General features: G+C 38.4%; 2 protein-coding genes across 2 annotated transcripts; one reads left to right on the top strand and one right to left on the bottom strand.

Moving 5' to 3' along the window:
* The first annotated feature begins 2626 nt into the window (after positions 1 to 2626).
* Positions 2627 to 11573, top strand: LOC129939702 (uncharacterized). Its single transcript, XM_056047813.1, has 4 exons — positions 2627 to 2855; positions 2906 to 4906; positions 10014 to 10176; positions 10245 to 11573. Exons 1-4 carry the CDS (start codon positions 2760 to 2762, stop codon positions 11426 to 11428), a joined length of 3444 nt encoding a protein of 1147 aa, XP_055903788.1. The 5' UTR covers positions 2627 to 2759; the 3' UTR covers positions 11429 to 11573.
* On the bottom strand, positions 11530 to 20961 carry LOC129939706 (max-like protein X). The gene is made up of 3 exons (XM_056047822.1): positions 20686 to 20961; positions 20234 to 20619; positions 11530 to 11833 (listed from the first exon to the last, which is right to left on the bottom strand). Exons 1-3 carry the CDS (start codon positions 20840 to 20842, stop codon positions 11633 to 11635), a joined length of 744 nt encoding a protein of 247 aa, XP_055903797.1. The 5' UTR covers positions 20843 to 20961; the 3' UTR covers positions 11530 to 11632.
* Positions 20962 to 26845: the final 5884 nt, after the last annotated feature.

The raw sequence follows: 26845 nt of genomic DNA, 5'->3' as shown, positions 1-26845 counted from the left end.
AGAAGGAAAGGCCAACGGACTTAACAGTTCTGAGGACCTAAGTATAGTGCAAAATAGAGACAAATTAAAAACCATTTTAAATTCAAATAACTTACAACCACATTATTACAGTTCTTTGTTTAAACAAACTTAATTTTTAAAGTTCAAACCCCTTACAACACCTGAGAATTTAAAATAAATAGTTAAGTAATGCATTCATTTTTCAAGTTTTATTTTTGAATAATTATTTAAGGTGAATTATTATTTTTTTATTTTGACAGATAAGTTAATTGTCATAACCGTCATTTGTGGTTTAAAAAACTTACCAATAATAGTCTTTGAAACAAATTAATTCATGAAGTGTGACTTTTTGAAGTGGATTTCGGGTTGGAGACGTTCTTGTAAACAATTAGTGCTGTTCTTTATCACGACATAATAACACACTTCTCCGTACCTTAATTTGTAAATATCGATGCGTGAACAACATATGATGAATGAACAAGGATGAAGATATAAATCCTTCGTACGTAACGTATCACCCTCCACAAACCAAGATGTAAATTCCAACAGCAATGTTTGGCTTATTTTCCCGCATATATAGAATTAACTATCAGCTGCTCGCTTTAGCTTGTTGGCAAATCAAGATGGCTACCAAAAATTTATAGCTTCATTGAGATCTTTGACATAAAAACTAGATATGGACTGTTAGTCGATACTGATTCTCATACAACACCCCCCTTTAAAGTGGTTTCACCTCTTTACCCTGAGGCTTCACAAGAGTAAAATCCAATCCAGCTTCTCTTCCGCAATCTCATTTGCAATCCATTGTTTCTTTTTTGACTGGGCATTTTATGTCTTGCCATGAGCAACCTCAAATGTCATATTTGACATTAGAAACGGATAATCTGTTGTTTATATTGTTGTAGCTGTTCTGTGCCTAGTAAAGATAATTTTAAATTAATGAATGTAGGCACTCGACGACAATTTAAAAGAAATGAAATTTTAATTTCAAAAAGAAAAGTATTTCTGTCATCGGAAATGTTCAATGTTAGTTATGCTTGCCCACTTGAAGGTTTGGTGAACAAAATTATAACTAATTTTTAAGCGCCATCTGTTGTTTCTTTGCTTAAAAATACTTTATTTGTAAAAGAACCTACGAAATCGCTAGAAGCGTTAAGGAATAGATGACACCGAAGTGAAGTTGGCTACTAACAGTCCACATCTTAGGTAGATGTATGGAATGTTCTTGATTTTAACAAGATGGTGGAACGTGGCGTACACGTAGAGTTCAAGAGATTTAAGGCCATTAAGGCTTTTCATAATTTAAAAACTATGCGAAGATTCTATGCACTTGTAGTAAAATATATTTAATCCGTTGTAGTTCAGTAGTTAAATTTTGTAAATAAGTGAATCAACTAACGTTCAACAGCAGATTTGAACGGTGGCAGTTGGTAAAAGTTTATTTTATTCTCTAGGCGAGAAACATTGCGCTAGTCAGAAATTTTTTTGAAAGACACCGCCCACTTATAATCAACAGTGAGTAGTTTGGTTCCACTGCATATGCATATGGAAAAAGCTGTCAGCGAGGCAACAGCAACCGTAATTCTAGGGCTAAGATATGTCGCTGTTGAAGTTGCTGTTCTAATCTGTGCTAAATAATTCAAACACATTTTTTCTAAATTCCAGTCGCTATAGCTGTTGCTGTTTTAATCTGTTTCTTCCATAAACGTCAGTTTAATAAATTCTGCTGAGGCAATTATCAATTATGTATAAAACCCTTACGTTCCGAAAATATGTGATGTGAAGAGTGAAACAATTAAAAATGAAAAAAATGCATACATTATAACATACCGTTCAACATATTCTTTGTAAGTAATCAGTTTTTAAATAATTAAAGTGACAGCTGTTATTACATTGTGCTCGAAATGAAAAATATAAAGATAACCAATCTGTCAAACTTTCTTTCACTTTGTCGTGCATTTCAAGAAAATTCGAACACTATCCCATTGGATCAAGTCCTAAAGACTTAGAGCCATTGGCTACATTAACATTTCTAGTAAGAAAATGTATTTCTCTTGAAGTGGTAGATATTGTATGAAGAAGAAGTTCTCCGTTCTTGCATATAATATTAAGAATTGATTAACAAATAAGAGGAGGCAGAAATTATATAAATAATCTGTGAAATGCGATGACTGTCAAACTCAAACGATACAAACTGGAAAGTATATTTAATTTTAGTGAATTCGCTTTTTTTGTATTCCTTAATAGTTTAAGACCTTTAACTAAAAGTTCGAACTCGTTTTTTCCTTGCAATCCATTTTCTAAAGCCCAAATCTAAGCAACAAAATTAATTCAAAATGTAAATGAATATTATATCAGGTTTCCCAAGGCCTTATGTACCTTAGGAAATATTAAAAAAAAATAAGACAGACACAAATTAAATGAACTTTAAAAACATTTTAACTATCTTACAAAATAATCGGTCTGATTTTCAAATCACCAAAAAGCTGCCAAATTTGCTTCGACGAAGTAGTTCGTGTCATGTAACACGGGCATTAAAAAGGATAATACAATAAAAAGATGCTGAATGCATCCATTTCCCTTAAATTTCCCACACAACCTAATCTGAATTCAGCCACATGTTTTTGACAGATAAAAGTCCTTTCCATCGGTTTTCGGAAATTTTACACATAAACAAGAAAAAAGTAAACATTTTTCTTTTTGAATTAAAAAATTGACATTGATTACAATTTAAAAAGTGTAAACAATCATTAAGCGCAATGGAAAAAATCGACACAAATTCAGAAAATGCAATAGAAGGCTGGTGTCAACAACTGGACACCGGAAATACTCAAGATCTTATAAGCACGCTGCAGGTAACTACGTTTGTTAATATTTAATTAGCTCTAATTAAATATGTTTCTAGGACATATCCAACATCTATCGACCCGGCAATGAAGAATCATTTAGGAAAATTCAGCAAAAACTCCATCAACTCATAATCCGATCCTCATCTGGCTTCCGTAGTGCAAACGTAGTTATCCTGAATTCAAGCTTGCGCACCTATTTCCACATCCTTCATCGATCTGGCACTGTTGACACTTTCTTCCAGGACCTCGACGGGAAGCCCAAAGAAGCGCCCTTTATCCTCTATGCCATGCTTAGCACGGACTACCACAAATGCCTGAAACAGGAATACTTGCAAGAGAAATGCCTCTGTGAGCTCTCCCGAGCCATTGAGTCTAACTTTTCGCACTTGGTACCGGTTCTTAGGGCCCTAAACCTTCTACACAAAAAATACAACATCCCTCAACAAAACATTTCCTTGGAAAAAATCTACTCGTGCATGCAAAGCAATCGGCTTGGAGCTCGCGATGAAGCTCTCATCCTATTTCGCTACTCAACTCTCGGCCTGCAGGAGTCGGTGCAACTCTTCAACTTGATCAACAACTACTGGCCTTGGACGAACAAAAACAAGTACTATTTGCTCTCTGTCATCCTCTCCAACCACAACCTGCAGGTTCTCTCGAAAAAGTGTGAGTTCAACGAAGAAGACTTCTTCAACGGACTGCGTCTGGGACTGAGCTATAAGAGCACCTTTTCAGCTAGCCAGTCACTTGTTCGAGCCCTCTCCAAGCAACACAGTCACCAGCTTCTAGAACTATCCATCGAAATTTTGAGGAACGGCACCGAAAGGGAAATTGTAAATTTCCACACTCAGTGGTTCACTCACATCATTCAAAAGGACGAACTCTATCGAATGCTCCAGCTCGAGGATTCCAGGGAGATCTCATTCCGGTACATATTCTTGGTGTGCATTTTCTCGAAGCAAATCATTCTAGCTTCAAAAGACCTCGGTGAATTGGCAGGATTCTTCCGGGATAACTGCTTCATTCTTACAATGGACACGCAGATGTATGTCTTCAAGTTTTTCGTCGACAATTTAGCCAGTTTGGAGTTCCAGAGTTCGCTCGAGTTCCTCAGCGAATTCATCGAAATGCACAGGTGCACGGAATGCCCCCAAGTGCGGCATACGATCCTGGGAAAGTTCCCCATTATCTTTAATTTCATTGCAAAAATGTTTTGTACATTGAATTCGGAGTCCCGAGCACCTGTGGCTGGGTTCTTCCGGAAGCTCTTTGAATTGATCTCGAAGGACATGCAGAACGCCTTGTACCAGCCTCTGATATTCTCCCTCAAGGCCATGGACAGGATCCTGCAGATTCTCTTCTCTTCGAGCAGCAAAAATGTCTCGAAAGCTTGCAAACTCGAACAGAACCAGCAACTGGGCGAGTTTCTGTTGAAGGAAAAGATATTCGATGTCGCAACCATGAGCAGAACTGCCTTTGAAGTTCTCAACTCCCCCGAATGTTATGACGACGCAAGGGAATTGGTGGTCAACATAATAAAGCAATTGAAGGTGCAGAATCTGCGAGAAGCTAGTCGAAGATGCGCTGAATGCAGTGAGAGCATAGAGGTCGATGAAGTTGCCCAGTGTGCGATCTTTGCTAGACTGTGCATCCATTGCAGTCATTACGATGGCCAAGCGACGGAGTATCCACGCGAACTACTTAGCTACAGCATCAGAAGAGTTCGAGAGATCATAAAAGTTCTTGAATCGGATCCATTGAATGTTTGTAAGAACGAGGGACATATCTTTGGACACATGAGCGTCATCAATGAAGTTCTCAACGAGGAGAAGAGTTCGTTAGGGTTTGAATTTGCGGATGTCTTGAAGACAGTGGAGGATGTTATTTTGTTACATTTGAAATTGCTAAATGCCGCAGCCAAGGAAGGAAGCACCGCAGCTAGTTTCCAGGTCATGGATGAGAGTCTACAATTGCTTGTCGAAAAATCGGTCTACGAACGAAAGAACGACGAAGAGTGTCGAAAGTTTTTGATGCTTTCTTTTTGGATGGCTTTGAAGGTAAGTTTTTTAAATGTTTCGATATATTTTAAATCCTGAAACTGCCTTAGTAATGAATTTGTTAGTTGAGGTTTAAAATGTTTTATGATGACCTGAATTTTATCTAAATTAGCTCTAGTTTTTTATTCTAGTTCGAGTTAAGGACACGAATAAATTGATAAATTAAGCATTCAATGGTTTCACGAACTCCGTTGACTTATAAATATGAAGTAATATGAAATGTCAGGTTGGTAGAAGGAACTCAGTCTCCGTCTAGCTTTCGTTGCGTAGACACCGTTTCTTAAAATCCGATCTTTTAAATGATGCTTCGCCCACGCATTTATCAACCCACAATACTTTGACACAAAGAGAGGGGGGAGATGTGTTTTTTCACTTAGGCACCTCTCCTTATCCAGACGGCAGCGGAGGAATTCCCGAGATGGAATCAACGGTGGCTTCTGTATTTCCAGTAAGGCTGAATTACTTAGTGAACACCTTATATGGCTTCTACGACCCAGGCCTAATAGACCACGTCTTGGGCTGCATCAACGAGCACCTACAGAAAAGAAGGATGACAACCCCAAAGATATGCTCTTCCAGCTCTTAGACAAAACATATGAGCAGTGTTCTAGCTACGATATTAAAATTGTTCTGTGCGATTTTAATGACCAAGCTAGGAAGAAGACATCCTTGGTGCAATAATCGGGAAAAACAGCCTGCACGGCAACAGTTCCGACAACGGATTCAGGCTCATAGATTTTGCTGCGGGCCAGTACGCGTTTTCCACACCTCAACATCCACAAAGGAACTTGGAGTTCTCCAGATCAATCTACCGTCAACCAAATTGACATTGCGATCGACCGACGCCAGACACGCTTCCAGCATCATGGATGTCCGAACTTTCCGAGGAGCTAACATCGACTCGGACCACTATCTCGTTGTAGCCAAGGTAGCACATCGGGTTTCCAGACCCAAGGCAAAAGAGGGAGATCCTGGGAGAAGGCACAACGTCGAACGGCTACAATCGCCAGAGATCTCGAAATCCTTTTTCGACCGAGTTACAAGTAACCTATCTCGAAGTTCTCTGCCGCTAACACAAGGTATCGAAAACCAGTGGCAACATTGCCAAGATGCAATCAGAGAAGCCGCCACTGACGTGCTGGGTTTCAAGCAACTACCAACAACGGCAGCCAAAAAACAGGCACGTCAAGCAGCGTTGCATAAAAAGACGAGAGCCGCTCACGAGCTCTATGGGCAAAAGAGGCGAGAAGAACACCGACTTCTCAAAAGAAAAAAGAGATGGCATGAGAAGCGTGCGGGTGAAGATGTTGTGAGGTTTAAAAGCAGAAATGAAGCTCCAAAATTTTATGAACAGGTGAAACGAAATTCACAAGTACATAAACCCAGAACCGAAGGCTGCAAGGACAAAAGTGGAAACATCATATTGGAACCGCAGTCAATGCAGATTGTATAACGGCGACGAAGAACCGAATTCCGCTGTCAGGCAGGATGATCCATTTAACATAGATGACGAAAGCCAACAATCCCGTCTTCACGACTTAGACAAAGAAATGTGGCTATCTTTATAGACAGTCAGGCAGCTGTCAAAGCCATTAACTCGGCCATATCCTCATCTAAATTGGTCCAGCAATGTCGCGATGAGCTTGCGAACCTGAATATTAACCTCAGTGACACCCTGATCTGGGTTCCGGCCCATAGTGGTATCGTGGAAAATGAACGGGCTGACGAGCTAGCCAGGCAAGAATCGGCCCTTCATAGCTCACTTGCGGAAATGGTTAACATTCCTCTTGGTGCTATGAAGGGTAAAATCTTTTCTATCTACCAAACTGAGTCAAACCGAAGGTGGAGCAATTTACCCAACTGCATTATATCTAGGAAGATATGGCCCACCTATAATAAAACCCGTACAAACGATCTTCTATGCAGGCCAAGGCAAGACATAGCCAGGATGGTTGCGGTTTGTACCGGACATTGGCCTATAGGAGTTCATGCAGAGAAGTTGGGTATCTCTTACAACACTTTTTGCCGTAGCTGTAGTGACCAAAGAGAAAGTGAAACGATAATTCATTTCCTCTGCAAATGTCCTGCTTTGGCAAACACCATAATGAAATGCTTTGGAAAATCATTCTTTCAAGAACTCGATGAGCTATCTGAGACAAAGATTAGAGACCTAATCTTTTTTCTCAATGCGACAAAATGGCTCTAACATAATCGCTATGAATCTTCTCTATCAATCTATCCCTTTCAATCAAATGTTAAGGGAGTTTTTGGTATCAAAACGGCACACTACAGCGCCAATTGGATCTCAGGCTAGGTTGCCTTGAGATCGCCATTTCTACCTACCTTAGACAAAGTAAACATTGCCATATCAAAGCTGAAGTCTAAGAAAGCCGCTGTAGCAGGTGGCTTGAATGCCTAACTATAAAAAGCAGCTTAAGATAAATTGGTTAGGAGCATACACCAACTTATCTGTAAGATATGGTCAGAAGAAAACATGCCCGATAAATGGAACCTCAGTATTGTTTGCCTGATTCTGAAAAAAGGAGACCCTCTAAACTGCACCAATTAGTTGATCGAAACAGTTGATCAAATATTCACATTACGGCCACCCACCACCTTTTCATCGATTTCAAGGCCTCATATGAGAGCATCAACAGGGACGAGCTGTATAGAGCCATGTCTACTTTTGGCATTCCTGCATGACCATGGAGAATTCACGCTGCTCCATAAAGGTTGGAAACAACTTAACCGAACCTTTCGATGTCAAAAAAGGTTTAAGACAAGGTGATGCGCTGTCATGCGATCGTACTTAAAAGAAGCCGTTCGGATTCAGCACATAAACTGTAGGTCCCTTCCATCTCTGAAAACATTACTCCGGACACAGGAATGGTTGGAAGTTTTAAGTCACTAGGTCCTGGTTCTTATGGACTGTTGCGCCACCAAATTTTTTTTTTATTACTTGAAAGAATAGTGCAGAGCTCACACGTCAACACTAGAGGCACTATCTTTAAAAACTCTGTCCAATTACTAGGATATGCTGATGACATTGACATAATCGGAAGAACTCAGAGTGATGTCAATGGGGCTCTTTTGAGTATTGGCAAAACGGGTTTAACGGTTAATGAGGGCAAAACGAAGTACAGGCTGTAGTAAAGAAAGGACCTAAAACACCAACGTCTCGGTCAAAACGTCACCATCGACAGACTTTACTTTGAAGTAGTTAAGGACTTCGTCTACCTAGGCTCCGCTGTAAATGCAGAAAACAACTCAAACGAAGAATAATTCTTGCTAACCGCTCCGAAAGACCAAAGTGTCGCTATATAAGACCGCTATAATCCCCGTCCTGTTATTCGGTGCAGGAGCATGGACCATGACAAAAGCGGATGAAAGCACCTTGGGTCGGTTCGAGAGAAAAGTTCTTCGTGTGATCTACGGTCCCGTACGCATCGCAGGGGAGTGGAGAAGATGTAATGGCGAGCTGTAAGGGCTAAACAGCGACGTAGACTTAGCCAGAAGGGTAAAAGTCCACCGACTAAGATGGCTGGGTCACGTAGAGCGCATGGAAACCAATGCTCCGGCCCGGAAAGTCTTCGAATCCACACCCACAGGACAGCGCAGTAGAGGAAGACCGCTGATCAGATGGCGCACACAAGCGGAAAGTGACCTCACTAGATGGAGAAGTTTGTTGGGTGAGGCCCTAGTTCACACAGGACTGTAGTGACACCTTAAGTAAGTAAGTATATACGGAAGTTGTCCGCACTAAAAATCATCAAACCAATGTACCCTCATGCAGCAGGAGTATCAAACCTTTTCCCACCACCCAATTAAAAATATACTAGCAGAAGCAGAACTGCTCTCAATCGAAGAAAAAATTATAATAAACTTTCGTTCTTATCCGGATCTATAGCTGAAAACTGTTTTAAGTCTGCAATTCGCCGGCCTATTCCTAAAAGAATAGCATCCGCAATATCAACAATTGTTGAAGTTGCAACTGACTTGAAAGTTCCATTAAGATATTACCCCAAATATAAATCCTTGCATCCACCTTGGACAATCAAAGTCTTCTTCTTTTTCTAGACCTTAACTTCAATTGTAAAAGTATTACTGACAACAGATCAACGCTATCTACAATGACATCTCCAGCGAAATAAAATCAAAAGGATGGTCTTTTATTTTCACTGATGAGTCAAAAATAAGCGAAAGCGTCTCATTCGCTGTAATCGAAGAATGGATTGCTTATTAGCACGAGTCTACTATGCTCACACGCTTCTGTTTTCACGGCAGAGGCTCATGGTATATTGGAAGCGGCCAGAACTTGCATTGTAGAACTGGCCAAGATAGGATAGGACATTTGCAGAGGCAGTGAATCACAGTTTCCTTTTTTTGATGGCTCCTAGAACTATGGCAATGAGTATTGTGAGCTGTGAGAAATGCTGCATGTTCGCCTGTGCCAGTGTCCCGAACATGTTCCAATTATCATGCCCGTATTAAGCTTGGTGTGTATAAAAGATCATTAGAACGAAATTTGTGATAGTTAAGCCATATTTTTCTTACATATATGGCATTCGGTTGGATGCTCCAACTAAGCCTGAATTTTATATCCTTAATATCACCAAGAGGAATGTCATCACTTTGTCTTGTCGATCCTTGTCTTGGCATTTTGTCAGTCTGTTAATTCCTTCTATGTCACTTTGATCTGGAACGCCCATAAGAGTGACCTCGAAGAATTGTTGGAACGGTACAAAGAATGATGCTGTCCATTTTGAAATAGAAATTAAAGAATAGTAATCACAATTCCCTAAGCTTGGCCTCCTTCAACAAATCTCTTAATTAATAGTCCGATCGTGAGGCGTTCTGGCCTACGACATATCTTTAGTTGACTTTCAAGACAGTTCGTCATAACTTTTACGAGCTAGGTGGAGGCTAGAGACTTTGGATAGGTTTCTGAATTTAAAGAACTCCGATAGGTTTTCGTAGAAAATAAAATTAACTTTGGTCAACCCCAAGAAGATGTTCAGAAGGGAGTCAGTCTTTATCCCTAAAAAAACCTCCTTACCCAGAGAGGTGCACCTTTATCACCTGACTCATATATCTTATTTCTACTTAGACATCCTGCGAAGTTGCAACAACAATCGGGCGCATACTCACAGAAAAAGCAGAAGCTGATGCTGAAATCTTGAAAATTGTTGAAAAGTGCTTGAATGTAAGCGTAACGGTTTTGCTTCGCTGTAGACATAAAGGAGCCATTGAAGCAGCTGGCGTTACCTTAGGTATTGATTTTCAACTTGAGACGAACTCCAGAATTAAATTTATTAACAATTTGTACTTTTAATTTCAGGAAAACTGGTAAAGCTGTTAACATCGCATTCAGATGATTCCAAATGCTACGGAATCGTATACAAATGCTTAGATTTGCTATTTGAGAAAGTCAATCAAATAAGTACAACCCGGCGGGGAGCTGGACTCACGATAATGTTCCTGCATCTGGTTAAGAACGAGTTCAGAAGAGAACGCCCTCTAACCCACAGAGCTGTAAAGATGCTCATTGATCGCATCGAAAACGCCACCGATGAGGCGTCCTCAGCAAGCTGTGCGGAAAATACATATCAAGACGAATCCGAACAGAACTTCGATAGCGTGCACGCTCTGGTTCTGCATTATCTGTGCGTGGTGGTCAAAGACACCGAACTGCGTGACACAGTGTCCGAGTACTACGATGAGATTATGATGGCTGCGGTGTTGAGAATTGACAATCCCGAATGGACCATATGCAATGCGGCACTGCAACTCTTTGGGGCACTTGTGCCGAAGATCGTTGGCCAGAAACAAGCTACAGAGATGGTCATCCCAGTTTGCTGGGAACCAACTGAGGTAACCTTCCTGGAGGTCAACTTGAAGCTACCCCGCACGTGTGAACATATCTTGGAATCTTGCTGCAGGGTCGGCAAGTCAAATGTCTCCACCAGAAAGTTGATTCTCTTCCTGGAATTCCTCTCCAATGTTGAGCATCTAAAGAAAGGTGAACAGTCGATATCTCCCATGTTGGAACGGTTCCGTGAGCTTTTTTGGTCGTTACTCTCGCATGAATGCGAAAAAGTTCGCAAACTAGGCGCCACGTGCTTTGTGCGAGCACACGAATTCCGTGAAGACCTCCCAGTTGTGCTTTTGCAATTGGCCGAAATAATCTTCAAGGTCCGCAGTGAGAACTTCTTCCAGGGGCTCCTGTTTGCTATCAACGAAGGCATTCACAAGATCGACGTCGAATGGAAGTACACCAGTGTCCAGAGCGTCGACGATTTTCTAGAGATTTTACGCAACACATTCCGAGCTTCGTACAAGTACCGATCGCTCAGCTTCTATACTCGGGCAATTCTGATGGACTTTTTCCTCCTCACCGGTCTGGATTTGAAAGAAGAAATGGTCATGGAAATCGTGCAGAAGGAACAGAAAGTGAATTCAGCCGAAAGACAGTCGTTCGGCTTTGATTTGTGGCGCGAGAAGGTCTTGGAAAACAAAGCCTAAAATATAATTCGCATTTATTTGAAAAATTGTTGTATTTTTTGAGATGTTTTTATTTTTAATTTTTAAAGAGTTTAAGCTTAAAAAGTGTGAAGCTCTAGTCATAGTTTTACAGAATATTAATATATTTACTTTTATTGTTGTAACATTTACAGAGTTTGATTTGTTTACCTTATTCTATATAACAATTGAAGATTTGGATGTGGATCAACTGATGGTACCATCTTGATCCATGTGGACTTCTTGATTGCGTGACATATTCTGTATTGTTTGACTGAGGATGTTCCTTAGAATGTGTGGCTTGCAGTGCTCCTCCAACCAGGGGATAACTCCGGTGGTAAGTTGTTCGAAATTGTCCATTGGTATGTTTTGGAATGTTTCAAACATTTCGTCCATTATCGATTGGAACTGGAAGAAATGTATAAAAATGGAAAAGTTAATTAAGTCTTACTTCAGAAGTCTAGAAGCAATATGATTTTACCGCTTTTTGTTTTATAAAATAAGCGTGAACTTGCTTAAGATGTTATGAATACTCTCATAATATTAAACGGACTAGGCATTAATATTAAACACAGTGCGAGAAACTGGGATAGGATTTGAAGGGAGATACGATGCTCATTGCATTTTGCAATGAGTGGGAAATATTGAGATGGGTAACGCAAATTACATTCGTGTAGTGCGACTTAAGAAAGTATCTTTACTTAAATGTACGTCGAAAACCGAGTTCAAAGGAAAACTAATACTTTTTATTTTTTGAGGTTAGGTGTGAAACTGGCTAAAACAGTGTTTATAAAAACAATGGTCGATTTATGAAAAGCTTGAAAAATTGCGACAAAGATACAAAGGTCTTAGTTAGTCGCCTATAATTTTTAAAACTATCTTTTTATTTCCGTCCAAATATGGAAACCGTACTCTAATTTCTGACGAATAAAGCCGAAGGAAACATAAACACCAAGCAGGGTCTTCTCAAAAGAAATAAAAGCTTTCTTATTTCCTCAATGAAAGTACTTAATAATGCGGTATAAAGTAAGTTTTAAATTTTAACGATAGCAGCGCGGAACCATTAATTTTCGAACTTCTTTATTCGTCATTGGACGAATCCGAATTAAATGAGATTATCAAACGCTAACGTTAAAGTTACAAAAACGGAGGACAAGATGTAAATCGAATGACGAAGTAACTATTGGCAGCGAATGCGAATGTAAATTTAAAGTATAAAATAAAAGATGAATATAAAAAAGAGCGTTGGAGCTAAAGTCCTGGGCTAAGACTGACCAATGCTATTTGTAGTAAAAGAAAATTAATAAAATTAATAAACCATCAAATGACCGGTTAATTTATAGCTTTGAAAGCTATAGTGCCGGTTATTAAGGAGCTTTCGTTCTTGAAGATATTTCTAAAACTAAAAATTGGTCCACGTTTTTATTACCTTGGAGTATTCGGGTTTTTTTAGGAACGGGCTGGAAGAGTACTGCTTTTCATGCACTATTTGTGATGATTCTATGATGATTTAGCGTTCTAGCAACTGCACAAGTACACAATACAAGATACAGTGGTTTTGCAAATTTGGATACGGACGTCGCGGCCTTCCTTACTTTCCTAGACTTTTTTCGTTTTTTTTTCTTAAACACTGAAAGCTTAATTCTTTTTTCTTGAAAGCCTTTTTGCAGGTCAAATCAAACAATAACTCAGTTTTGGGTCTGATAACTTTCACCCTGTGATGGATGAAAGTTTTCATCCAAAAGAATACAACTTGTGATCTATTAGCACTTAAGAATATTAAAATAATTATTGAGACCCTTTTAGTTGGCTTTCTCATATTGGTAATGGTTCTTTTAGGAAGTTTTTCTTTAACAGTCAAGTTTTCATACGATAAATTAGCCAATGCAACTTAATGGTCAGATATGCCTAGAAATAATAGCCTCCTATTAGTGTACTTATCAGGCCTCAATCGTCTCGGGCTTATTTGCGTAGACAAGCAACTTCAGATAACACCATAACCATTGGTGATAAATCGCACAATCTTGGAGGCCATCCCGAAACAGGCCTACGGTTAAATTGATTGTTTCTAAATTACTTAATGGCATGCAGCATCGCCGCCTTGCTGGAACCGAAGGTCGTCCACATCAACATTCTCCCATTCAGGCATGAAAAAACCATTAATTATGGTTCCATAGCGTTTTTCAAGAAATATAGGCCAATGGTCCATCAGTACATTTAGCACACCAAACAGTGATTTTTTGAGGATGTAAGAGGGCGGCAACGGCGCGGCGTCTCAACAATGGCTTCTGGATTATGATCACTCCAAATACGACCATTTTGATTCTGGTGAACAAAACTTTTTTTTTGAAAATCAAGATCGGTTTTTATTTCATTTTCACGGAACTTGCAACGCGCTTGACGTTCGTTCGGCATCGGCTTCTGCAGGAGTGGGATTTTGTATTAAGTAGATGGGAACAGCTCTAATTGTTTCGGTTGATGGCGGATGGACTCATTGACGAAACGGAAACCTTGGTGCGAAACTGACTCATTTTTGCTTGAATTACTGAAGCTACTGGGGGATTATATCGACCGAATATTGTACGCAGCGCTTAATACGTCGTGGAAACCAAACCATTATTTTGGTAATAAATTTGCTAAACTGAGCGTGAACCAAGTGACAGCTGTGAAACAGACCAACTCCAAAAAAGTTGTATCCACATTGAAAACCACACGTAAAAAAAACACCCGTTATATGGAAAGACTCATAGTTATAAAATCCGTGAAAGAAAAGAAATTTTGTGCATATGCAAAGCCAAAGTAAGCAACTCGCCCCACCAAAGATTTTGCAAAGTTTTAAAAGATTTTCCTTAAGTATACATTGTTTGTAAGTAAATACAAATAAGTTCGTCTGATATAAAAGCCGAATGATTGGCGGTGATCTGAAGACAGGTCAATTGCTAAGAGTATAAAACCAAACTTTGTTTGACTTTAGATTACAGAGCGAGCTAAATTGATTGAAGCTATCATTTACATATATCTAGTACCTCACACCTTGTTTTGAAAGGAATAGAAATTTAATCATAGCTTCGCAAATAGTTTGAATTATTTTAAAGGTCAATTATTATTTAACTGATTCTTGAGTCAATTCATCACGAGTGGCATCTTCATTCTTTTATATAATGTCGTATAGACAAATTAAATAAAGTCCAACGTTCAGCTTGCCTATGTAAAAGCGGATCGCTTCGCACGACCCCATCTGCGGCACTGAACACCTTACTCTACCTAACACCTCTTGATATATTTAGCAACCAAATAGCTGCAAGCTTGGCCACTCCGTAATTCTTAGGTATTTAGAATCTATTCCAAAGCACACAGACTAACCATCCTCCAATTGCAATTCGACAAAAACTTCCAGATTTCTATACATTCCAGATCTCTTTGGGTGGATAGGGCATTCCTGGAAGACGAGTCAATCGATTTTTATACAGATGGTTCAAAAAGAAAAGAAGGGATTGGTGAAGGTGTGAACTCTGAACGACTGAAATTAAGTCTCTCATTCCGCCTTCCCAAACATTGTTGTGTTCCAACTTTTGGTGATAAACAAAGTGTTGTCCTTACTTAAAGAAAACGTGATATCAACATCTGATATCCGTATTTTCTCAGATAGTGAGGCGCTATAAAATCTCTGAACTCTGTCTCTCCAGACTCTATAATAGTCCATAACTGTCCATTATGCCGGGCCATAGAGACATTCCACGAAATTGTAAGTCTTATAAACTCTCCAGAAATGGTATGAATAAGGCAAACACCAGGTGGAACAACATCACCACGTGTCAGGTCACAAAAAACATCTGGCGAACACTAGATTTAAAGCATCAAGGTCCTTGCTATCTCTAAACAGATCGTTCTCAAACTGGTTTTAATGAGCTTAGGAGTAAGCCTCAAGATTAATGTGGTATCACGATGAGCCATTAAACTGGCCTAAGTGTGTCCTATTCCATCATGGACAGCCATTTTAACCTAACCTTACCAAACCTATAGATTCGCTTTTAAACTATTCAGTTTCTTCTACAGTTGGAAAAAATATCATAACGACTACTTAACTTAAAAATAAAGTTGTTTTGAGACCTCAGTGTCATAAGTTAAGAAAGACCAGTTTCTAGGTCTAATTTTATGTAATTTTGGGAAAGTAATTAACATCTTAGTAATTTTTGTATTTTCTCATACTTATATGCACCCCAAACTTAAGAAGCATACAAACTGCGATTTCACAAATGAGTTAAATATTTTGTATTTAGCAGAAAAGCCAATTAATATTTTTTGAAAAAATGTTTTTCCAAGCTATGTTGATCAAGCTTTGTGAGATCTTTGCTTTCACACTTAAATGAAATTCGATATTAAACGTTCATAATGTAATATTAAAATTTGTTAATGATATTAAAAGGTTGTCCGTCATAGTTCCAGATACGCTCATTATGAGTCCTTGCGCTTCATTACAAGATCATTATTTTTGAGGATTGATCATAAATTGCATCTGTTTAGGTGAATCGGAGAGAATTACAAAATTATCAGCGTATGAAGAACATTAACTGTTGGATTCGCAATACTCATACCACCGGAAAGATCATCAGCTATGTAATTTATAAATTGTTAGTAGCGACCTACTCAGAGAACATTGTACCACCCTAAACTGCAACATCGGTATCAGTTTACATTTCATTGATTAATTTGATGATCTTCGAAGATATTCCAAGTTATGAGAGTGTATAAAGATGAGCATTTCTGTTAATTAGATCAAAGGCAGTTTTGAAATCAACAGAGATAATCATAAACCTTTTTATTCCTTGCTTCACAAGCTTTTTCAAAGAAGGTGAGATTAAATATTTGACCTACTGTAGAATAATTCTTCCTAAAGCCGCCCTGGAATTCAATGTTTCCTGATAGGGATGATTTTGGTAGCACACTCTTCTTTGCTGGCTAAAAATTGGACACAGATGCAACACAGATTGCAAAGATGCAATATTCGTTAAAGCTTAAGTTGTACGGTTTTTAATTTAAATGAAGAAGTTTGCATCTTGATTTAAAATTTAGGGAAATATCTTAATAGGAGAACGAATTTTGGAGGTAGTTCTTGTCACACAAGTTATAATCAGCTCTCCGATTCTCCGATCTGATTTCGGTTACAGCAATATTTTCTTATGTCCTTATCCACCAGTACTTATTCCAAATTTCATAGAGCATCATTATTTCACATAACCGAGTTTCCTGTAGACCAAACACTTTAGACTTTAGTAAAAAGTTTTGGCAGGCCTGTTTCCAAATAATTTGAATAGTTTGATGCGGTTAAGGGAATATTGAATATTTTTTGTAAGAAATTTCTTTGAAACTTTTCAATTCCCTCGTGTTTTTGCATACCCCATGTTTGTGCCGCATAACAAACCGAGGATTTCACGACTGCATCGAAAATATTCTTTCAAGTAACATTAATTAAGCTTAATAAAGTTTTTGATTTTTCTACAAAGTGCTTGCTATGTACAGCCTTGTCTGACTCCCGAGTGTGTTTTAAATCCTCTCGACAACTCTTCTCCATTCCATTTCTTAGCAATTGTATCTGCATATAGAATAACTCTTTCATACTTCATGACATTCCGTTGCTATACAGCTTTTAGATAAGAGCATGTCTCTCGATCATATCAAATGCAGATTTTAAATCAACTAAAAACGTATATAGCTTCTTGTCCTTACTGAGGAATGTTTCTGCGATACTTTTAAGGTAATGTGGTCAACCTTCGAATAACCTGTCTTAAAGCCTGCTTGAAACTTCTTTAAGAGCTTGTTGTGTTCTATCCATTTATTTAATCGTTTTTGCAAAACCAGCGTGAATATTTTATACGAAGTATTTAGAAAGGATATTCCTCTATAATTAGACACCTTGGCCAAGCTCCCTTTCCTGTGAATCGGGAAAATGATGGACTCCTTGAATTCTAGTGGTATCATTCCTGTTTCCATGACATTGTTATATATAGTTGTCAGTCGGTTGATTAGCTCTGCGGTGCCATACTTATAAAATTCTGCTGGTATGCCATTCGGTCCACACGCTTTCACATCTTTAAGTTCCATTGCAGCTGAAATCACTTCTTGGTGTTTTATTGCAGCATCAAGCGTTTTATTTTTAAAACCCGGAGTAGCGTATTGAAAGACAAGTTTTCCTTCTGTTGGATTCAACAAACTCCGAAAGTGATCTTCCAGCTGATCTGAATCTAGACTAAAATAGATTGAAAACTTTTTTCCGATCAGTTGCTTTGCCAGGTTCTAAAACTCCTTTCCACTTTTATACTAATCTCTTGGATTCAGCTTCGAAAAATGCTGCCTTTTAGTTTACATATTGCCTTAAAAGATCTATTAGCCAACAAATATTGATTTTTAAAGTAGCCATCATTCCAACATATGTATGCTCTAAGCCAGCTAAACGATAATTCTCGTGCCTTTTTACAGTCTACATCTATGTCTTTGAAGTTTTCCCGGGCCCTTCTATTGGCAGCTACAGTTGGATACGACTCCTTGATAATTTTGTCCAGCTTGGATAGATCACATTTTCTTTGACTCAGCAGTGATGTATCAAGCTTTGCTTGGAATTTCATCTCGTTTTTCAGTTACGGTAGGGTATTTATAACCTTGGATTCTTGAGCTTCTCTGGAAATCAGTCCGAACGTTATGATCATTGGAAAGTGGTCTAAATACGGTACAGTTTCTATTTTCATGTCAATCATGTGCTCAATTCATTCGCTGCCTACAAGACTATAGTCTATCACAGAGCTTCCCTGACCACTCACAAAAGTTAATTTACCTTCCATATCTGACAAGCTTGTACCATTTTGTATTCTTAACCCGTACGAATTCATCAGGTCAATAAGCTTTAAGCCTTTTGCATTACAGACAAAATCCTTCGATTTTCTCTCAATTCAAAGTACACTGTTTTCATTTCCAGCTTTGCTTCCAGTTCTTGCATTAATGTCACCCACAACAACCACATTAGAAGTATTCCTTCCAATTTTTCAAAATCATTGTTCCATTGGTTGCAATTGATATATGTGGGAAGGATGCTTTCATGTAACGAATATGTTTTGCCATCCCAGACTGCAAATTCAGTATTTGTGTATACAAACAACGGGTTATTTGGATACATTTTGTTTACACTCCAAATTGGGATAGTTTAAAAAATAAAGCATTTCGATTCACTAAATCAAATGCAGCTTTCAAATCGACAAACAACGTGTACCTATACTCTTTTGTTTATTCCTTGAAATGCTTTTACTTTTGAAGTTAAAGTAAATATTTGGCCAACTGTCGAATAGTTCTTTCTAAAGCAGGCTTGAACCTCTGTAAGAATGTTGTTTACATCCACCCAATTTTCAAGCCTGTTAATGAGAACACCACAAAACATCTTCGCAATGACATTTATGAAGGATATGCCTCCGTAGTTTTCAACTGCATTAAGATCACCTTTCTTACCAGATTTTCTTATACTTCTCATTCGGTTGTATGTACCATTTTCGAATCTAATCACAAGAACATCTGCAGAAGACTTTCAATAGTGCGAATGATTTTTTTATGGCACTGTTTATGAAAGTAGCGATAAAATAATGAGAGACATAAAACCTTAAGACGGTGATCAAGAGGTGCAAAAGTTTCAGTTAGACAACGTGCTTTTTTTAAAGCACTCTTCTGAATTCTGTACAGAAGACTCAAGTGGGTTATGGGAGCACCTGCCCAAGTATGGGAATTGTACTCAAGTTTTCAACGAATATAGGCTTTATAAATTATAGCCAGAATAGAAGGGGAAAAAAAACTTCTTGCAAATATGTGATTACTCCACAGCAAGTGGTTTGTAATGCACATATTTAGGACTGATAGCTGTTCAGTCTCCTCGATGCAAGTACCACTCATGGATAGTGGCATTGGGGGTGGGTTACGCTTTTGCGACAGTAGACAGCATTGAGTTTTCGAAGCATTAAATTCTTCACGGTTTTTGATTCCCCATTGAACAAGATCAGAATTTAATGAGCTTATCATACGCTGCTTTTGGTAGTCCACATCCGAAGAACAAGGATGAGAATTTAAAAACGAATATGAAAAGCGGAGGGTACTGTCATCAGCGAAACAATTAAGTGGGTTAGAAGTTTCAGACAATAGATAAAAATAAGGAAAAGTGTCGGAGATAAGACGGAGCCCTGGGGCATACCAGCGTTTATTTTGTGAATATCAAATTTGAACCCGTCCAATACTACTTGAATTGAACGGTCCGAAAGGTAATTTATAACCCAACAAAGAAGATATTGATCAACAACAAAAAGCACGCATATAACTCTATCAAATGCCTTTGAAATATCAAGTGCAATAATATTACTTTCTCCAAAACGATGTAAAGATTTGTTCCACTGTAGGGTGAGATAAACCGTATATCTCAGTCTAAGATTTAAAAAAAAAATAAGGGGTTAGCGTATGAAAAACACAGATTAGAGAGAAAAACTTTGCATTGATTTGTAAGCGATTTAGCAGAACCGTTGACTCCGATTTTAAAACTTACTCTTTTGTTCTTGCAAATTTTAGTAGCGGTTGTACCCAAGTAGTAACGCTCGCTTGTTTTTCAGTATATATTTCTTTTTGTAATGCTAATGAGCTATTTGTATCTTAAGTTTTTACGATATGAATAATAAAATGCCTGAGGTGTTTAGTATCAAAATACAAACAAAAAAGAATACTTAAACAACTACGCAAAAGATCATCTAGATAATGCGAATAATGAACTAAGTGTAAATTACATACCACTTGAAATTTAGCTTCATCGGTGAGACGAGCCTCAGCCGGACCAGGATTCGACTGCTGATGTTGCAGCATGTGTTCGTAGCTGTTCTGAATTATACGCAGCGCCATAACTTCTTTGTGCAAAGCTGCACTTTCGTCTTCTTGTTTTTTCTTCTGTTGGTTCAAGTAACCAATGTAGTCTATTGACTTTTGCAGAATCAGCGCTTTACTCAATTTATAACCCGATGAATCATTTGGCTGGCAAGTAGGTACTAGCTCTTGTAAACTATCGTAGCCCTTCTTAATGGCGTCACGACGTTTCTGCTCGGCTTGAGTGTGTGCTTCGCGACGACGTTCTTTGTAGCTTAGCGTTGCACTGCGATTTGTATCACTGTCATCTTCATCATCTGCGAAGACCATCAAAGTGTTTAAGAGGGGGAGTTGAATGTTTTAAAATGCAAATCATATCATACCTGTGTTGTTTGCAGAGGAATTTGGGGTGTGGGTACTTCCAGCGCTACTGCAGCGAGAATATTGCAAACTATTTTCTTGTTCCTGATTTCGTTCGGGCTCCAATTTGATTTCATCGTGTCGAGTGCTGTTGTAGTCAGTCGACATACTTTCTGCCATTTGATTTAGTTTTTAAATTAATGAGAATTTTGAAGTGATAAAAAAATGAAAGATTTTTAATTAATAAAGAACAAGAAGGAGATAAGTGAACTCCAGATTATTTGCAATGCGATGTTGTAAATGTCAAAAACATATGATAAGCAAAAAGGGCACGTTCGAAAATGACAATATTTTTTGACATTTTGACGTAGAAAGTCGTTTCAGGTTATAGATAAAAATGTCAATAGTAAACTTATTTAGGTTTCATTGGTAAATTTGCATTTCCATACAAATCTGATTGGAAATTGATTTTTATTTGTTATTGATATAAAGAATATGTGTCATTAAGAATTCATTTCGCTATGTTTCCATTAATCTGAAAGTAAGGAGAGTGGTTTACGAATAATTAACGGATGATAATGTTCACTTGCGGCAAACATTACTCATTTGATAGAACAATTTGTTTACAGACAAAGGAACAGTGCTTGATGGATATTAAGCGATATACTAATCTACAGCTGGAATGAAATTCAAATAAGCGCGTTGCCCAAAAATAAATGTGTGATTGTGTGTTGTTTCTTTTATATAATTTCATAACCACAGATTTATTTAGTTTCTTTGACATACAAACTTTTTGAATCAAATAAACAACAGATGGCGTTTAAAAAACCGCCAAACCTAGAAGGCGGGACAACAACAACAACAAAGACCTGTTAAAAGCTAAACACAAGTACTCGTATTTTACCGTTGAAAGAGAAAAAAACTTAACATTTATAATTGAAAGTTTGATTACAATTAGTTTTTTCGATTTTAATTTAAGTTTAAAATCTTATTTCTTGTGTCCGTATCTGTAGACGAAAATAACAATTGTCAAATAGTGAAAATCAAAACAAGATTTTCTTAGGGGATATTCAGAGCATGTTGTACATATATGCCTGGGTTCTGAAGACTTAATTTAAGACTACTCCTGATAAGATATCAATCCATACTAATATTATAAATGCAAAAGTAACTCTGTCTGTCTGTTACTCAATCACGCCTAAACTACTAAACCAATTTGCATGAAATTTGGCATGGAGATATTTTAATACCCGAGCAAGGACATAGGCTACTTTTTACCGTAGGAAAATGACGCATTCCCATGGAAAAATTCAGGCTTTTACGTCAAGACTAGTGAACAGATTTTAATGAAATTTGGTAAGGAGATAGTTTGAGAATTAAGAAAGAACATGAGTTACTTTTGACCTCGGGAAAACAACGCATTCCTATGGGAAAAATTACTTTCCGGTAAATCCAGTTAAACGAAAAAATTATGTCGGACGTGGAGGAAGATATCGTCGAGTACCTCTCTGTAGGCCTGGCAAAAATCCTCGTTTTAAACTCTCCCAATGGGTGCCGTGCGGTAATAATCACCACAGTTCTCTTGTACGTTGTAAAGATGGTTGAATTGCTGAAGTTTCCTACTCCTTAATAGTAGCAAGCTTTAGCAATGCAATTTGACCATAGATACGGGGTCCCTAATTTCAGTGGTGGTGTCTCTTGGCCTCCAGCCAGGAGACTTTGAAGGGGAGCTCATTTAGCGCTGGTAGTTCCAGCACGTGTGAGCAACCCAAAACCACAGAAAGTATAGGCAGTGCTATTCATAGCACTCCTATACTTCCTAAACCGTATACAAAACCGAAACCCTCGAGTAGCAGTGCAACTCGAGAAACCAAAAAACAATCAGAAGGAGCTCTTCTCTGGAAATGCTTCAAAACGGCCTCTCACATTCTTGCCAAGATTGCCAAAAATGAAGAGACCGGAGTGATTCATGAGAGGGACGCCCAAGATAAAATAAAGTACCAGAAGGTTGTTGATGAATACAAAAATCTTCTGGCCAGCCGAGAAAAAGCCGTTAAGCGAAACAGATCTCAGGTAGAGATCTGCACGTCTCAGAAAAAGAGCAAGCTTGACGACCGGACAAAGCCAGTGGAAGCACCATCTTCTGGAGCAGCGCAACTGCGTACTCTTAGTGAGGTTGTCAGGGATGACCTCCACGTAGCAGTTGTGGATGAGCCCTCCACAACCAGCAAAGGTCTGCTGAACGTGTGGAACTCTATCGAGGGCAAGCTTTCTGAGATGGTGTTTTCATACACTATTACAAACAGTGAGGGCCCCTACCCTAGTTTTGACTCTGGCGAGATGCTCAGGGGGCATAGGGTAATTAAGTGTGCAGACAGGTTTTCTAGGGATTTTCTTATTGAAAGCATTGCTAAGGTTAGCAATGACTGGGAGGGCTTGAAGCTCAAGCTTATCCCAGCTAAGGACATCCCTAGACAACCGACGGCTCGCATTTTGTTGCCGCTCATGAGCATGAAGCCGAGCGGACATTACGTGATCCGCGGTCTTCAGAGGCAAAATCCGCTGGTCCCCATGCACGATTGGGCTTTAGTTAAAGCAGAAGAACCGCAGAAGAACAGCGCCTCTTACCTTCTGAGGATTAGCGAGAAATTTCTGCAGAGTCAGGGAACAGATACCGACAAAGCTGATGACAACGTCGAGGATGACGATGTTATAAGTGGAGTCGAGATTCCCAGCGAGTTGCCGGGCCCCAGCTCTGCAGCTAAAAATAATTAAAAAACGCGCTGAAGGTCATCCAGATTAATCTGAAGCACTCTAAGTGCGCTTCAGATAATCTGAGACTTTTCCTTAGGGAAGGAAACTTCGACATTGGCGTTATCCAAGAACCGTTGATAAACGGCCTCAAGGTGCGAGGCCTCCAAGACAACCAATACGACCTCTTTTATAAAACCGCAGATCAAGACCAAGGTAATCCCAGAACTTGTATTTTAGCTAAGAAACATTTAAAAGGTGTTTTATGTCCAAATTTTAGCACTCCGTCTGCCTTACAGAAATCCCAAAAGAACTGACTTTAAGAAATACAGTCAAATTGCGAATTCCAAACTAAGCAACTTACCGAATCTCACTGAATCGATAAGAGACCTTGAATCAAAGGTGAAAACCTTTGAAACTTCTATAAGTAAAGCTTTTAGAGTCTCTTGCCCAGTTAAATATAGCCGTAAAACCCTTCCTTCGTGGTGGAACGAAGAACTGTTGAAACTTCTATAAGTAAAGCTTTTAGAGTCTCTTGCCCAGTTAAATATAGCCGTAAAACCCTTCCTTCGTGGTGGAACGAAGAACTGTTGAAACTTCTATAAGTAAAGCTTTTAGAGTCTCTTGCCCAGTTAAATATAGCCGTAAAACCCCTCCTTCGTGGTGGAATGAAGAACTGTCGAGTCTTAGGAAAATGACGAGGACAATTTTCAATATCTGCCACAAACATAAGTTTTACCAACCGTATAAAGACTCTCTTAAAATTTACAAACAAGCCCTGTCATCAGCCAAAGACAAGGCTGGAGAGAATACTGCCAATGAATCGAAGACATAAAGGACTCCGCAAGGCTCAGCAAAGTTTTATCGAAGGAACATTGTAATCCTTCATTTCTAAAAAAGCCTGATGGAACCTGGACAGCATCTCCAGCCGAATCTCTTGAGCTACTGATGAAGACGCACTTTCCGGGTTGTGAGAGTGATAACCCCGAATCGCTTGAAACCACAGAGCTAAACGTAGCTCATATGGAGCAAGTCAATTCCGTTATAACCAGAAAAAATATTTTGTGGGCCATCAATACTTTTTCTCCATATAAATTCGAAGGCATGGAAGGCATACTGCCAGTTATGGAACAAATTTTCAAAGGATGTCTCCTTCTCAAACATGTGCCCATGTCGTGGAGACAGGTCAAAGTAGTTTTTATCCCGAAAGTGGATAGGCGAGGTCACGAATCCGCGAAGGATTTCAGACCAATAAGCTTAACATCTTTTGTGCTTAAAACCTTGGAGCGCATTCTTGATTACCATATTATAGAGAAATCCTAGTTGGACGACCTCTCGAAAGCTCTCAGCATGCTTATCTTAAGGACAAATCTACGGAGACTGCCCTTCATGAGGTAGTGCGTACTGTAGAACAAACAATCCATTATAAAGAATTTACTCTTGCCACCTTCCTAGACATAGAAGGTGCTTTTAACAACGTCCTTACATAATCCATAGAAGAATCGCTCGTTAAGTTCGGTGTAGAAGACTTCATTCGAGAATGGATTATTTCCATGCTCAGTGGTAGGAAGATTCGAGTCTCTCTAGGCAATACAATCGCAACAAAACACGTGAGTAGGGGAACACCCCAGGGTGGTGTTCTTTCGCCTCTTCTATGGCTTCTAGTCATGGATACAATTCTCGTTAAATTAGAGAGATGTGGAGTGAAGGCGGTAGCCTACGCGGATGATTTGGTGCTATTGGTGTCAGGAAAGTACACTTCTGTGATTAGTGAAATCACGGAGTCAGCTTTGAAGAAAGTTAGCAACTGGGCCACGAGTTGTGGACTAGGAGTTAACCAAAGTAAAACTGAACTGTTGCTCTTTACCACCAAAACTAAAGTACCGCCCTCCACGCTACCTCGACTCAACGGTCAAATCCTATCATTGTCTTCCAGTGCAAAATATTTGGGACCCTAAACTAAACTGGAAACTAAATATTGAAGTACGGGTTAAGAAGGCCTGTGTTGCCTTCTACGCCTGCAGCAAAACTTTCGGCAAATAGTGGGGATTTCAGTCGAAGATGATTTTATGGACGTACACAGCCGTAGTACGCCCTATCTTAACATATGGTTCGATTGTGTGGTGGCCTGCTCTTAGCAAAGCCTATAACATTAATAAGCTAAAAAAGGTTCAGAGAACAGCTTGCGTGGACACCACAGGGGCCATGCGTACTCGCCCAACTGACGCCTTAAACGTTATTTTGCATCTTCTACCAATCGACCTTTTTATTAAATACATAGTTTCCTGCAGCGCTATTAGGCTAAAGGAATCAAATAGCTGGTTATCAAAACCTTATGGTCACAGCAACACTACGAAATTGATTCCCTCGGATATTATCTCGGTAATCACTGACTAGGTACTGCACTCCTACTTTGAACCTTAGTAAGGGTTTTAAGGTTATTTTCCAATCGAGAGAAGATTCGGAGTCACCTATCGTGACTTCGTGACGATAGGTTTCAACACAACCATCTTTACTGACGGCTCAAAGATGGAGTGTGGAGTTGGTTCTGGGATCTTTTCTGAGTCCCTAAATGTATCCAATTCCTGACTTTGCTAGCGTTTTTCCATAAAACACTTTTGAAGATCTTTGATTCTGAACAAATAAAACAACGAAATTGTGTAATTGCTATTCTTATTTTTTATTACCCACAGTTTTAACAATAATTTTATTTTCTTATCTTTATTATGTTCTGTATTATTTAATATTCTAATGCTAATTTAATATGATTTGTATGCCTGCACAAACTCTGTTGATTTGATTTTGTCAAGAAAATATCTTGATATTTAACTATGATTATTTTTATTCGACACAACTAACAATCTCCACTTATTTACAAAATAAAGTTGTAAAATTTACATAATATTAGGTATAGATTCTAAAAAAAATATATATATTCGCTGTAATCATAATTAAAACATAATAAACATTTAAGTATTTACTAAAAATAATTTAATATATGTACTTATAAATATAATAATAATAATAGAATAATAATATCTGATAGTGATAGTAATAAATACCGTTAAGATTTAAAGTAAAAACTTTATTTCATGATGTGAAGAACAAACGACACACGATTCGACGATCCCATTTCACTTAATTAATCTTCTTAGTTTAAACAAAAATCCACATTAACAAATTTTTTGTTAAATTAACGGTTATTTTTTAAATTTATTTTTGTTTAGTCTTCAAGTTTTAAGATTGTCGTTAAGCTCATGGTATCTTTCGATTAAAACAACAAAAGTTAAAAGAACTAATTTTTGTTTCTGTTCTTCGACATCCACATCATCATTTTATTTGTTACTATAACGATTAAGCTAAAATTGTGGCTTTAGTGTTGTTTTTATTTTTGTTTATTTTAAAGTTTTGTTTTTTTTTTCTAATTTTCTT

The sequence above is a fragment of the Eupeodes corollae genome, chromosome 1 (assembly GCF_945859685.1).
Source record: "Eupeodes corollae chromosome 1, idEupCoro1.1, whole genome shotgun sequence".
Taxonomy (NCBI): domain Eukaryota; kingdom Metazoa; phylum Arthropoda; class Insecta; order Diptera; family Syrphidae; genus Eupeodes; species Eupeodes corollae.
Note: the sequence above shows the minus strand (reverse complement) of the source record. Positions and strands in the feature narration are given on the sequence as shown.